Source organism: Penaeus vannamei, chromosome 12 (genome assembly GCF_042767895.1).
Source record: "Penaeus vannamei isolate JL-2024 chromosome 12, ASM4276789v1, whole genome shotgun sequence".
NCBI classification, from domain to species: Eukaryota; Metazoa; Arthropoda; class Malacostraca; order Decapoda; family Penaeidae; genus Penaeus; species Penaeus vannamei.
In genome coordinates this window covers 33,959,333-33,974,332 of record NC_091560.1, presented here as the reverse complement: position 1 = coordinate 33,974,332, position 15,000 = coordinate 33,959,333, and the positions used below count along the sequence as shown (strand labels likewise).

Here is a 15,000-nt window from a genome sequence, read left to right as displayed (position 1 = left end):
TCACGAAACTGAAGAAGCCAAACCCATAAAGTACATTACTCATACAAGAGACATGACTATCGGCATACAGTGCATATAGAGCCTTGCCTCTATGAGACGATCGAAATAACGGCGTAATAGTAATTATGATAGTAATAATAACCACTTCATTGATCTCGTACTCAACCCACCATCTCTCCTCAGTACCCTTGCTCCTGACGAAGTATGCAAAGCCTGCAGCTCCCGGGCACTCGACAGCAAAGGGAACAAGCAGTATCGAGCAGCTGACTGGCGTGACCATCCAGGGAATCACAATTATTCACCGAGACAAAATGTGGCACCCACGTCATTCACTCCAGTTATGTTGAGGTATGGGTCAAGGTCTTCCTCCTGAGCGGGAATTTGGCTCCTCATGATGCTCTGTCATGAATATTTGTTTATTTTTATGGTGCTTTGCTGTCATTGTGGATTTTATCCTTATTGCTGCATGACCTTATGATTGTTATTCTTGGTGCTTCATAATCTTCGACAGCTTTTGGCTAGTAATATGATTTAACTCTTGATAGGACTATAGACATATACTAGTCTTACAAATAACAGTCAGTTCTAGTTTCTCATACAGGTGTCTCTTACTGAGGGGGATTTTTCATATCTGTTCCTAAAATGCACATTCATTTGAATTAAAAGTATGTGTCTAAAGCAGTTGTTAGATGATGGGAATGGTAAAACTACACTTTAGGGCCGCATCTGATTTTTTGTCACAGAAAGCTGTCATTCATCCCTCACTCAGAGTTTGCAGGCAAGTCAGTTTTGATCTTATGTGTTACATGATCAAGTCTCACATTACCTTTTTATTTCCTGTAATCAGTGAACGCCATGTACGTGGAGTGAAGAGACAAAGTGAGGGAGAGGAGGTGCCATCCAAGTATGTTATACAGCCGATGATGTGGGGCCTTATTCCTCCATTCTATAAGGTGAGGGTTCTTTCCAGTTTTGTATTTTCTTTTCTTTTTTTTTAATCTATGAATACTTCTGCATGTGTGCTTGTTTGCTTTTGGATTTTTTCTTTTTTTGTTAACTTGAGATATTACTAAGAATTACTATTTCATTCCTATCATTATGTAGTATAGAGGTCATATAATTGTATGCCATGAGATTATAATTTAGTATCATCTTGCAGGGACCTTCAGCCACAGGTCATGGGTTCAAGACAAACAATTGCCGTGTGGAAGACATAGAGGAAAAGAAGTCGTACAAACCTTCACTGCTGAAAGGACAGAGGTTAATATGATATATTTCTTTCAGTATTTTCCTTTGTGTTGCCAAACTGTCTCATATGTATTTGTGTAATCCAGTTTGATAGGTTGTTTAGAATACATTATCAAAGTACTCAAACAGTTTTATCATACTAGGAAATCATTTTGGTCATGTGTTAATTAAGTTATGCTTATTGCAAGGTATAAGGATAGATGATAGCATTATATATTGCAGGTGTGTTGTCCTGTGTGATGGCTTCTATGAGTGGCAGAGCACAAAGGGAGAAAAAGACAAGCAGCCTTACTTCATTTATGCGCCACAACCAGAAGGGGTATGTATCTTATTATCCCAAAGCATGGTCTTTTGTAATTGGAATAAATTACAGTTAATTAATTCAGACATTTTATTCAGCTCTGATTACTATATGTATCTGGCATAGCTTATTACAGTTGTTGATTATGAAGGGTATATTTACACTAGGTGGAGATCTGGAATCGGGATACGTGGGACAAGCCTGATGTTTGGAGTGCAGAGGAAGGTTGGAAGGGACCTCGTTTACTGAAAATTGCTGGACTCTTTTCCAGTTGGACATCAACTGAGGTAGGGCTTTGTTTAGTCTGTAAAGGTCAAGAATAGTCAGTTCCTTATTTAGAAAAATAATAGATATGTAATATAGATAGTCATTGTTTTGTGAGTAAAAGAATGAAGAAAAAAATGTGAAAAGTAACAAGTAAAACACAAATATAATATTCAGAGTGATGATGCTGTTTTCCAGTATATTCATATTTTCCAACAGGCTCACTCTTTATGATTTTATTTGATATAAAGAAAAAAATGTCAGTTATAATTGTTTTGAAAAAAATCTGATCTTTTATCCAGTATATAATTGTTTTGTTTTGAGAGTTAGCATTTGTTTTATATTTTATGAATACTTTAATTAAGATTTAAAGTAAATTAGTAATAGGATATGGTTTATTACTGTTTTCAAAGAAATGGAAAAAAAAGCATAAATGAAAAGGGAATCACATTTTCCCTTAGGGGGAGGAAGTGATGAGCTACACAGTGGTGACCATGGAATCTGGGAAAAAATTTGGCGAACTTCATCACCGTGTTCCTGCCATTTTGGAGACTGACCAGGATGTTGAGGTAAGAATTTTAGACACTTATCTTGTATATTACATTTTATATGATTTAAGGCTAACTTGACCATACATTATTTTCTTTAGTACTGTTTTGCATTAGAGAGTCAGTTTTGAAAGGGACATTATGACATTCTCATGGACTAGAATGGAGTATTTGTGAATTGCCAAAACTTCTGGACCCTCCCTTAGAAATGGAATGAAAAATGAAAGTTTGTGACTGTACATGTGTTTTAAAATTTCTTAGGACTGGTTAGACCACAGCCGCTTGGGCTACAAGGAAGCTCTTGCAAACTTGAAGAATGAGACAGAAATAACCTGGCATCCAGTCTCCAAAAGTGTCAATAACTCTCGCAACCAAGAAGGGGATTTGATGTCTCCAGCCAGCCTCGATCAGTAAGTTCCTTTTAAGTTTTTTTTTTTTTCGGGCTTGTCAGACTCTTACATTGTTACTATATAGACATGAATGTATGGCCTTTTTCCCATGTAGATGATTTTCCAAAGTACATTCTGTTTGAGAAAAGAAAGGGTAGTGTCATAGATTATCTCTTTTAAAAGGCAAAAGTTCTTTTCTGCAATTACAAATTCCGTGCAATAATTGTCTTTCATGATAGCTTGACATATCAGTCTATACTGTAACATTATTTGCAGCAATTGTGATTAACTCATAATTTTTTTTGCTTAAAAGAATGGCCTAATTCTGATACTATTCCGATGTATTTTATTTACAGAAAACCTAAAGAGACTGCCAGCAGCAAACTGATGGCTTCTTGGCTAAGCAAAGCACCTCCCAAACAAAGTGGAATAAAGAAAGAACCCACAACCCCAGACAGTATTAAGAAAGAAAGCCAAGCAGCAAGTGTCAAAAAGGAAGTGAAGCCTTCGCCTTTAGCCAAGTGGCTTAAAAAGGAACCCAAAAATGAAAAGGAATGAAATGGACTTCTTTAATGTTGAAATTAACCTGTCTAAGCCACTTTTACTTGTATGAAGTGAAAAATGACTATATTTACAAAAAACAACAAGTTCTTTTATGCTTGGGTGAGCATAGAAAAGATTGGAGATGAAAGTGTAGTTGAAAGGACAGATTGTGCAAGTACCTGTTTGAATTGAAGATAGTACAATGAAATAAAGTTTTAATTTAGCATACTTTTCCCATGTAATAAGGCATAATTACAAGGTGTTTCAATTATCATGTAACCATAAGTAATACTATGGCAAAAAAAACATGTCCTAAGTACATGTAACCAATATTAATAGAGTGACAAGAAAATGGGTGTGTCCTAAGAAAAACATTCAGCTAGTGTATTTGATTTACACACACAACAATTATTTTAAGAAGACATATTTTAATAAAGATTTTTTTAAAATGTTTTCTTTTTCATTTGCAAGATAGGTGATGGAACCTTATATGCAATTTTTCAGTAATGTTATTGAGTAGGCAAGAGCAAAAAGTATGAAATATGCTTATGTTTAGTAAGCTCCTCATGGATATGTTGTGTGCATTTTTTCTGCATAAAAGTGTTATATTAATACTTGCAAAGATGTGATATTTCTAGTTCATAACAGTTAATTCTAAAATTAATGAAGCAAAGATACTTCTACTTATCCAGAATTTTTCATTTGTGAAAAATGCACTGAGAATTCTTCCCTCACCATTTATAAAGGAGAACTGACATTAACTGATGTGACATGTGATAAAAAACATCAAGTGATCATTTACCATTCTTGTATAGTAATGCCTAGATATAACATCATCTTTACATAATAAAGTTATTCATAACATAATGAATACAGCTGTTATTGTAGAGATCACAATGGATAGTATCATAAATTCAAGAAAAAAGTGTATATATAGAATGATATATACCAAACCTTGCTTCTTCTGACCTATCACTTAGACAGCATCTGCATAATCTTGGAATGTTAATTGTTGTGTTATAATATACTGCATATAATATATATAAACCATGCTTATATCTCATGTTAAAGGTTTGGCAACCCTGTAATGTGATTCAGAGTAGAGATGATAATCATGTCTGCATATAATTTACTCACATACTTATTTTCTATATTATCAGACATCATACTTTAAAACATTGCATTTGGTTAACACTGAAAATAGCATAATATATGTCTCAGAAAATAAAAAAAAGGAGTCTCAGATAGCATTTTGCTTTTTTATTTCTTAAGAGAATATTGATCAATAGTTGGAAAATGAAACTAAATAAATACATTATGATTTATTATAATTAAAACTCCTTATCTAAAATCTCACATAAAAGGGACTAAAGAGACAAACAATAGTATTCAAAATGTCATTATTTAAAATGCAAACTTATTCCTTTGTGGAGAGAATTTTGTCTTATATACATATACAATATGTACACACAAACTAACAGGAAATAACTCATAATCTATGTATCTGTTTCATCTTATATGTTACCCTCGGCAACAGTTCTTCATAAAATCCGTAATTTACAAATAGAAAATATAGGCACCTTATTCTATCTTCCACTACATTATTAGTCTAACAGTTCATGATTATTTACATTATTTACGCAAACAGACCAATGGAACGAATCCCTAACTAACCTGTACCTTAGCTTGTGATTTCATTTTTACAAGCATGAAAAAGTACATCATGTTGTTGTTTGGTAAGGTACTCTGAATTTGGGAGTTTTCCAGCAGTACTATCCCATTCATTTGTACATCTGACATGAAGTTTTGTTCAGTGAAGATAAAATTTGTACCATAAAACAAATAACAGTGCTGTTAATTCTTGATGTCAGTCCATTCATTAAAAAGTCACTTCAGAAGGAAGTTTATCCCGTCTCTGCCTGCTTTTGTAATCTCTAGAAAAAGGTATGAAAGAGAATGAATAACTCCACAGAGCATGTATCTGATTTGTGATATTATATCTTCATCAGAAACATTTCTGACCAAGAAATTATCAAAATTGGTGTTGTTCATCTCTTGAGTTGTGAAAGTTCTTCATTTTTTTCATAACCATTTCTACATTTGTTACAATAAACTCTATTCATTTTGTAATCTCCTTTTTTCCTATTCCATTATACTACAAAGCTACTTTGAAGCAGTGCATCTTGCAGTTCATAAATGGGTTACAAGATTACTAACAGTTGTCCAAGTATCTATACAAGAAATCTACCTTAGCTGCTTCACCTGCTACTAAAATACACATCAGAAAAATATAATAAAATATTTTATTGAGCAGTGCTTATCTTGTACAGCTGTTGTGAACATGAAATAACAAAAACAAACAGACCTATTTGCCACTATTCTTTCATCTTATTAAAAAAAAAAAACATTTGGAAATACAGTGCACAAAAAAATAATAATGATAATAATAATACTGTGGGATTAAGTTACAGTTACACCTGTTCAAGTTTACATCAAATAATTTTTATTTGAAAACAAGCTGCAGTGGACAGTCTTTCCACACTAGGAGATCATCAGATTATAGTTATTTTTCTTGGCATCATCTCGAATTTGGAAGAATTCTTCCTCGGTGAGATTCCACGATGACACCCCAAGGTTATCCAGGTTCGGGCAGGAAGCAATCAGGCGATGAACACTTGCGTATGTAAGGGGTACCTGTAATGGGTTATTTGGTTATTTTGCCACATGGAGCACCAGCAACAGTTTACTCATTTATTATTATTTTCCTTTACCAACTAATTAAGGAAATAAAGTTTTGAAAGCTAAAACTATCTATACTTTCTTTCAGCAATAAATCTATAAGCACAAACTTTTATGAACATTAATACTTTTTCCTCACTATGGAATCTTTATCTCTTAAAACACCTAATTAAATTGCATTGTAAAAACAACATATGCATTAATGATCTAGCATGAAACAGAAATCAAATCCACCACTCTAACCATACGAGTAATGAATACTGGTTACTTCCCTTAAGTAAAATTAAGCATCCAGCCAATTATCTTCATATAACATATGTTCTTATAATTAAAAAACAAAATAAAACAGACACAAAAATATACATATAGTTCCAAAACACAATTTTTGCACTTGCACTAGAATAGATATAGCAAAACATTAAAGTTCTTACAAAAAAGTATTAGTCCAATAATAACAACAAAACGGTATAAATAACAACAACAATAAAAATAAAAAGCATAACAATCACTTACATGCTTATCAGATGCAATGATGATTCGCTTCGCCTGCTTCAGAGGGTTGGCGAGAAGAATTCTATTTAAGTACTGGTCAGTCAGAAATTCAACCTCTGCTTTCAGTACAAGAGATTCAAGCTTGAAGCACCACAGAAGGAAAAATTCCACACATTCATCTGTATAAAAATGGACAAGAAAAAAATATTCACATTAAAACTAAAAATGCATAGCACGTAACATATTGAGTTTTAAAAGGTTCTGAATGTGCCGTTGAGTCCTTTTAAACAATTAAACATTTCAATCAACTAAAATCTGTTTGTCAAACAATGGAAAAGATCCAACTGAATGATTAAAAAATCCAACTGAATGATTCAAAACAAATAAAATTACTCCTCAGATTAAGTTATTGAGCATTAGATAAATTCCGAACTATCTAGTAAATCAGTCAAAGATCTTCCAGTGCTACAAAATTTTGATGGACTAGTTTTGTAATTATTTCGAGGTCTTGCTTTCTATTTCAGATTCTTTATTAAAAGGGAAAAAAATCATGTTACTCTTGAAAAAAAAAAAAAAAAAAAAAAAATCTCAAGAAGAGGGAAACAAATACATCAAATCTCTCCATAGAAGGCCACGAAATGGAACTTAATAAGAAATATAATCCCTTTGACATACTACTTATGACGGCTTCTTTCCAAACTTGGAGGTGCAGTGAGGTAAGAGACGAGAACAGATGACCCGGATTTAGCAGTCTTTCATCTCCTTCGACTGTGGCCGTGGTGATGTGCAAAGTGGTCAAGTGAGGGCACTGCTTTCCCAAAAGCACTAGTTTCTCTTGACTTACATCATCACCTGTTAAGCAAAATGGAACGAAAGATGGTTAGACAGCTGCTACAGGAAATTGGTTTCATTTTTTTCCATATTTCTGTTACAATATGCTGTATTGGATAGAAAATTATGACAGCGGGGGAGGAGACAAAAAGGCAGTGAAGAGTTGGAGAGTGGAAAAGGGAGAGGAGGGAGAGGAAAAGGAAGAGGAAGAGGAAGAGGAAGAGGAAGAGGAAGAGGAAGAGGAAGAGGAAGAGGAAGAGGAAGAGGAGAGAGGGAGAGAGAGAGAGAGAGAGAGAGAGAGAGAGAGAGAGAGAGAGAGAGAGAGAGAGAGAGAGAGAGAGAGAGAGAGAGAGAGAGAGAGAGAGAGAGAGAGAGAGAGAGAAGAGAGAGAAGAGAAGAAGAGAGAGAAGAGAGAGAAGAGAGAAGAGAAGAGAGAGAGAGAGAAGAGAGAGAGAGAGAGAGAGAGAAGAGAGAAGAGAGAGAAGAGAAGAGAGAAGAGAGAAAGAGAGTAAGAGAAAAGAGAAGAGAGAGAAAGGAAGAGAGAAGAGAGAGAAAGAAGAGAAAGAAGAGAGAGAAGAGAGAGAGAGAGAGAGAGAGAGAGAGAGAGAGAGAGAGAGAGAGAGAGAGAGAGAGAGAGAGAGAAAGAAGAAGAAAGAGAAGAGAGAGAGAGAGAGAGAGAGAGAGAGAGAGAGAGAGAGAGAGAGAGAGAGAGAGAGAGAGAGAGAGAGAGAGAGAGAGAAAGAAGAGAAAGAGAAGAAGAGAAAGAAAGAGAAAGAGAGAAAGAGAAAGAAAGAGAAAGAGAAAGAAAGAAAGAGAAAGAGAAGAGAGAGAGAAAGAGAGAGAGAAGAGAGAAGAGAGAAGAGAAAAGAGAGAAAGAGAGAAAAGAGAGAAAGAGAGAAAGAGAGAGAAGAGAAAAGAGAAGAGAGAAAAGAGAGAAAAGAGAAGAGAGAGAGAAGAGAGAAAAGGAGAAGGAAAAGAAGAGAAAAGAAAAAGAAAAGAAAGAGAAAGAAAGAAGAAAGAGGAAGAAGAAGAAAGAAGAAAGAAAGAGAGAAGAGAGAGAAAAGAAGAAGAAAGAGAGAGAAAAAGAAGAGAGAAGAGAGAGAGAGAGAAGAGAGAAGAGAGAAAGAGAGAAGAGAAAGAGAGAAAAGAAGAGAGACAAGAGACAAGAAGAGACAAGAAGAGAAAGAGAGAAAGAAGACAGAAGAGAAAGACAGAAGAAGAGAGAAAGAGAGAGAAAGAGAAGAGAGAAAAAGAGGAAAGAGAGAAGAGAAAAGGAGAGAGAGAAAAGAAGAGAGAAAGAGAGAAAGAAGAGAGAAAGAGGAGAAAGAGAGAAGGAAAGAGAGAGAAAGAGAGGGAGAGAAAGAGAGAAGAGAGAAAGAAGAGAAGAAGGAAAAGAGAGAAGAGAAAGAGAAGAAGAGAAAAGAAGAGAGAGAAAGAGAAAAAGAAGAGAGAAAAGAGAGAGAAGAGAGAAAGAAGAAGAAGAGGAGAAGAAGAAAAAGAAAGAGGAGAAAAAGAAGAAAAGAGAGAAAGAAGAGAGAAGAAAAAAGAGAAAAGAGAGAGAAGAAAGAAGAAAAGAGAGAGAGAGAGAGAGAGAAAGAGAGAGAGAGAGAGAGAGAGAGAGAGAGAGAGAGAGAGAGAGAGAGAGAGAGAGAGAGAGAGAGAGAGAGAGAGAGAAAGAGAGAGAGAGAGAGAGAGAGAAAAAGAGAGAGAAAGAGAGAGAGAGAGAGAGAGAGAGAGAGAGACAGAGAGAGAGAGAGACAAAGAGAGAGAGACAGAGAGAGAGAGAGAGAGAGAGATTGAGAGAGAGAGAAAGAGAGAGAAAGAGAGAGAAGAGAGAGAGAAAGAGAGACAGAGAGACAGAGACAGAGAGACGAGAGAGACAGAGACAGAGAGAGAGAGAGAGAGAGAGAGAGAGAGAGAGAGAGAGAGAGAGAGAGAGAGAGAGAGAGAGAGAGAGAGAGAGAGAGAGAGAGAGAGAGAGAGAGAGAGGGAGAGAGAGGGAGAGAGAGAGGGGAGGGAGAGGGAGGGAGAGGGAGGGAGGGAGAGGGAGGGAGAGGGAGGGAGGGAGGGAGGAGGGAGGGAGGGAGGAGGGAGGAGGGAAGGAGGAGAAGGGGAGGGAGGAGGGAGGAGAGGAGGAGGGAGGAGGGAGGGAGGGAGGAGGGAGGGAGGAAGGGAGGGAGGGAGGGAGGAAGGGGAGAGAGGAGGAGGGAGGTGGGAGGGAGGGAGGAGGAGGGAGGGGAGAGGGAGGGAGGAGGGGGAGGGGAGAGGGAGGGAGGGAGGGAGGGGAGAGGGAAAGGGGGGGAGGGAGGAAGAGGGAGCGAGGGAGGGAGGGAGGGAGGGAGGGAGGGAGGGGGAGAGGGAGGGAGGGAGGGAAGGAGAGAGGGAGGGAGGAGAGAGGGGAGAGGGGGAGGGAGGGAGGGAGGGAGAGGGAGGGAGGGAGGGGAGGGGAGAGGGAGGGAGGGAGGGAGGGAGAGAGGGAGGGAGGGAGGAGGGAGGGAGGGGAGAGGGAGGGAGGGAGGGAGGAGGAGGGAGGGAGAGGGAGGGAGGGAGGGAGGGGGAGGGAGGAGGGAGGGAGGGAGGGAGGGAGAGGGAGGGAGGGAGGGAGGGGAGGGAGGGAGAGGGAGGGAGGGAGGGAGGGAGAGGGAGGGAGGGAGGGAGGGGAGGGAGGGAGGGAGGGAGGGAGGGAGAGGGAGGGAGGAGGGAGGGGAGAGGGAGGGAGAGGAGGAGAGGGAGAGGGAGGGAGGGAGGGAGGGAGGGGAGAGGGAGGGAGGAAGGTTGACGGGGAGAGGGAGGGAGGGAGGGGAGAGGGAGGGAGGGAGGGAGGGAGGGAGGGAGGGAGGGAGGGAGGGGGAGGGAGAGAGGGAGAGAGGGAGGGAGGGAGGGAGGAAGGTTGACGGGGGAAGGGGAGAGGGGGGGAGGGAGGGAGAGAGGTGGGAGGGAGAGAGGGAGGGAGGAGAGGGAGAGGGAGAGGGAGGGAGAGGGAGGGAGAGGCAGAGAGAGAGAGAGAGAGAGAGAGAGAGAGAGAGAGAGAGAGAGAGAGAGAGAGAGAGAGAGAGTAAAAAAAAAGTGGGTTATAAAAATCAATCGGGATCAAATGTGTGCTTACAGTTGAGTTGCAGGGTTGTAAGACAATGTCCTAAACTTGTCACAGCTTTTACGAACCCTTTGCCTAGTACTGCTGATGTTTCAACTTCTAATATTCTGAAAATAAGTCATGTATTTACATGCAATATTTTATCAAACACTCAGTCTACTCATCTGGTTGAATGTAAGTCCAAGAAGCTTTTTCTTCCACATTTTGCATGTAGGCTAATTACTGAATCTTTCCTAACATTTGTCTTCAAAATTGAATAAATCAATTGTGAAATTTTCTATTTCAAGAGATTACTTTCCAGCTGCTTTTCCATTCTGTATACTTCCTTAAATGGAGCAAAGGAAAGAATACAATAACCTACTTGACATCACCCAGTTTAGGCAGCAGAGCCAAACTCTCATCATCCAAGAAAAGACTGGCAGATTCTAAGTCCGGACAGGCTCTGCCCACCCACGCTATCTCTTCTTCAAGGGGCTCAAACAGTGTCTGAAATTGGAACACAAAAGTCAAAACTAGAACAATTAACAACTAATATGTTCTATAAATGTATGAATCACTCTGAATTTTTCATCAGAGCCTATGGTTTCTATTAATGTTCTTTTGACTCATTCTTTTCATATATAACTTGTAACCCATATTCACCTGAACCACAGTCACTCTAACATCATAACAAGAACTTACCTGAGTTTGCTCGAAATGTGTTAGCTTGAATTCAATATCTGACTTGTAGAATTTGTTGATCAAAACAGAACCCAACTGGTCACTCTGAAGCCTTTGTAAGTTCTTTGAATGCCGAAGAACATGCTCTATGCCTTCTGTCGTCACTTCCCAGCACTTGTATATGCCGAGTTTTTCTAATTTTGGGCATCCGACAGCCAAAGCTTTTAGTCCAGCATCTGTTACTAAATCTGAGATGGAAACATTGACATCAACAATGCCTTTGCATCTCTGGCTGACCATGTGCAAAATTTCATCACTACACTTGCTTACCATATTCAAAACAGTCAGATTCTTCATGCTTTCCACTTGTTTCAATACAATACTTCTAATTGTCATATTTATTGCTCCTGGGAGTCTCATTTTAAAGAACAGTCCACTCAGATCTAAGGTTTGAACACAAGGCTGCAAAAGAACGCGAAGACAGGTTGCCATTCCAATAGTTCTACGTGTCCTGCTTACAGTTTGGTGTATTGTTTCGATCACTTTTGTTATCAAATTTTCATTTATGACTGCTGGGAGAGATTCAACTATACTAGCCAGCTGTTCCTCTGATACCTTAAAACTTTCAACTCCTTCTTCTAAATCTACCTGAAAGAAGTAAAAAGACCAAGTAGTGAAAAGCAAGAAAATTATAATTCTTATTATACCACCCTATGTAACAAAAGCCATATAATATAAAGTTTCATTGATATAAATATATATATATTTTTAATCTGTCATTTTCTTTTGCTTTTCTTCTTTTTGTATCAGTAAACATTTCAGGAACAAACACATACACATAAAGACAGTATATACATGAAACTACACATTCACTGCAAATGAAATCTACAATACTAGTAAAATCTACACACAACCAAAAGAAAAGAAAAACTGTGTATTCAAACAAAAATACACCTCACTGTGAAGTAAAATCCTTGTCTATTCTAATACTTAGACATATTTCTTTTAACCTTTAGCAATTATTGCACAATTCTATCAATGTAATTAGCTAATTTAAGAAAATAATCACTGTCTATAGTAACCTATATACCTCTGATACAATTTTTCACCTGCCATGGCTCAGCAATCCTGTCCTTCATATATAAATATAAATATAAATATAAATATAAACATATATATATACATAATATATATATATATACATATATACATATATATATATATATATATATATATATATATATATATATATATATATATATGTATGTACATACCTACATCTATATTCATATTTATATTCATATCTATATTCATATATATATATACATATATATATATATATATATATATATATATATATATATATACATATATATATATATAATATATATATGTACATATATGATAAATATATATAAATATACTTTATATGTATACATATATATATATAAAAAATATATATATATATAATATATATATACATAATATATATGTACATATAATATATGTATGTATATATACATGTATATATACAAATATACTTATATATATATATATATATATATATATATATATATATATATATATATATATATATTCAAATATACTTTATATATACATATATATATATATATATATATATATATATATATGTATATACATATATGTATATATATATATATATATATATATATACTTAATATGTATATATATATATATAAACATACTTTATATGTATATATGTATATGTATATAAATATATATATATATATATATATATATATATATATATATATATATATATATATTATATATATATATATATATATACATATCTACATAAATCTATACACATCTATATCAGTACATATATTATATAGTATATTATAATTCACTCTCCTTCATCACACAAACCACAAACTTACTGCAATCTGATGAATGTTGCCTGCAAGCACCATGAAGCACATGTGCTCCAACGTCTCTACCAACTTTCTAGGAGGCATTGTGTGTGTTGTAAGAAAATCTGAAACAAATAAGCTCATTTATCCATTTTTCAATACTATTATGCAATACATTAAACTGAAAATAATTGCAAAATATGCCTCAGTTAAAAATTAAAAAGTTGGGTATTTTGTCTAATAACAGTCATTAAGCAAAAGTATCAATATCTTTAAATATCTACAAGTGCCAACATGAAACTTATTCTTGCAGAGTTTTCAACTTATATAATTACCTTTCTTAAATATAATTCTTACTTTACATCCATATTTCTGGAGATTAACAGTAATCTAGGCTATCAATTCCTTTTAAACAATCCCACTCTTTTAAGTTTTAACTTTTTACACAATTCACTATGTCATTCATATCCTAGCCTTAGTGTTATATACTGTATGCCTAGCCTAGCACCATCTGAAATGTCTTGAAACTACAACTAAAGTTCTTTATTTTAAATTTGGTTCTTCAAAAAATCTAATTACTGCACATAATATTACAATGGTATGTAAGTCAAAGCAACAAAATTTGCAAGAAACACAAAAGTTTTCCAAAATCTTAGCAGATAAATCCATCTTTGATAATCTGTCAATCAAGTGTGTAAGAATTCAATAAAACTCTTTCAAGTGTGTATGTTATCCCTAGCATGTGCATATCCCTTCTTCCAATGAACACTTGTTTGCATATACTAGTATATACACAAGCATGAAATGATAGAGCTAACCAACTCCTTTTATTTCACTTTTTTCTGATTGCTCTGGAATTGAGAGAACTCTATAATGTTTTACCAAAGTTATAGATAAAATCACTGATACATCCTGGTGCCTTAATTTAGATGAGCAATAAATACCGATTGGCCTGAGTTCCTGTTAATCATATACTAAATATCCAAATAATTCTACAAACACAAAACACAACACAATATTAAAGCATCAAATAAAGATCTTTCGGCCTAACAAAGCTGATTTAAAACCCTGAAGTAATCCTGACATAGGCATTTTAGCATCACTGTCAGTATAGTATGACAGCAGTCCCACTACAATCACTTCATGTGTCTGCCACTCTCTAATTCCAAGATAATTACACTTACAATCTTCACGATCTTTCCCTGATTGTATACTCTCCGCACTCCGCAGACATCAAGTTTAAAACCTCCAACAAAATCTATTACAAAGAATGTTTGTAATTCTATACAAATGTCAACCCGGACCCGACTCAAAAAATAAGTCACCACCCGAACTACAATCACAAATACATAAAATCCACACAATGTACTCATAAAACTCTCACTCTTAAAACCCCAAGTTCACCACCACGACACGACCACCAGACACCAAGTTCATGGATGTCAGACAACTTGAAATCTCTGCAGCAGCTTCACACCCGAGCCGCGTTGGGGTCTTGTTTACACTTTTTTGTTTACACTCCGACTACAACGTTGCAGCGTCCGGCATCGCGCGTCGCGGCGTCACGGGTCGCGCGCTGGCCTTGCAAAACGCACGTGCAATACCGACGTAGGTTCTGCTCCTACGTGCTAGTGGGGAATGTTGATTGAGATTTGTTTCTAGTCTTTTGTGATTGTGAGAGGGTGGGTGGTATTGGAATTTATCATGACATGAGTGGGTGTTGTAACTGCAGCTGCATCTTGCATTGTGGACAAGCTGGCGTATGTTCGGGGGGAGAAATAATTATGCGATAATTGCACAACCATGACGGATACAAGCAATGATAGTAATGCGCACTTTATTTATATATACTACATTCCCACAGACGAACGGTTATAATAGACTTACACTAGTGTGTGCGTATATATATATATATATATATATATATATATATATATATATATATATATATATACATACATATACACATATGTATATGTATGTATATACACAC

General features: G+C 36.2%; 2 protein-coding genes across 5 annotated transcripts in view; one reads left to right on the top strand and one right to left on the bottom strand.

Moving 5' to 3' along the window:
• The window catches only part of LOC113817358 (abasic site processing protein HMCES), a 5,638-nt gene extending 215 nt beyond the window's left edge, over positions 1-5,423 (top strand). Inside the window, exons 2-9 of the mRNA XM_027369393.2 lie at positions 184-348; positions 848-953; positions 1,160-1,260; positions 1,471-1,567; positions 1,717-1,836; positions 2,275-2,382; positions 2,623-2,771; positions 3,107-5,423. Of these exons, the coding sequence (XP_027225194.1) occupies positions 184-348; positions 848-953; positions 1,160-1,260; positions 1,471-1,567; positions 1,717-1,836; positions 2,275-2,382; positions 2,623-2,771; positions 3,107-3,308 (1,048 nt within the window). The 3' untranslated portion in view covers positions 3,309-5,423. The remainder of the gene's footprint in view (positions 1-183; positions 349-847; positions 954-1,159; positions 1,261-1,470; positions 1,568-1,716; positions 1,837-2,274; positions 2,383-2,622; positions 2,772-3,106) is intronic.
• LOC113817357 (uncharacterized) lies at positions 4,603-14,576 on the bottom strand. 4 transcript variants are annotated; one of them, XM_027369391.2, is made up of 8 exons: positions 14,392-14,576; positions 13,035-13,132; positions 11,131-11,757; positions 10,811-10,935; positions 10,462-10,556; positions 7,200-7,376; positions 6,546-6,703; positions 4,603-5,987 (listed from the first exon to the last, which is right to left on the bottom strand). In XM_027369391.2, the coding sequence occupies exons 2-8, from the start codon at positions 13,110-13,112 to the stop codon at positions 5,835-5,837; spliced, it is 1,413 nt and encodes a 470-aa protein (XP_027225192.1). In that variant the 5' UTR covers positions 13,113-13,132; positions 14,392-14,576; the 3' UTR covers positions 4,603-5,834. The 4 variants fall into 4 exon arrangements, with proteins under 4 accessions (XP_027225192.1, XP_027225193.1, XP_069984333.1 ...); XM_027369392.2 differs by having other exon boundaries at positions 14,485-14,511; XM_070128232.1 differs by having other exon boundaries at positions 14,377-14,508.
• Positions 14,577-15,000: the final 424 nt, after the last annotated feature.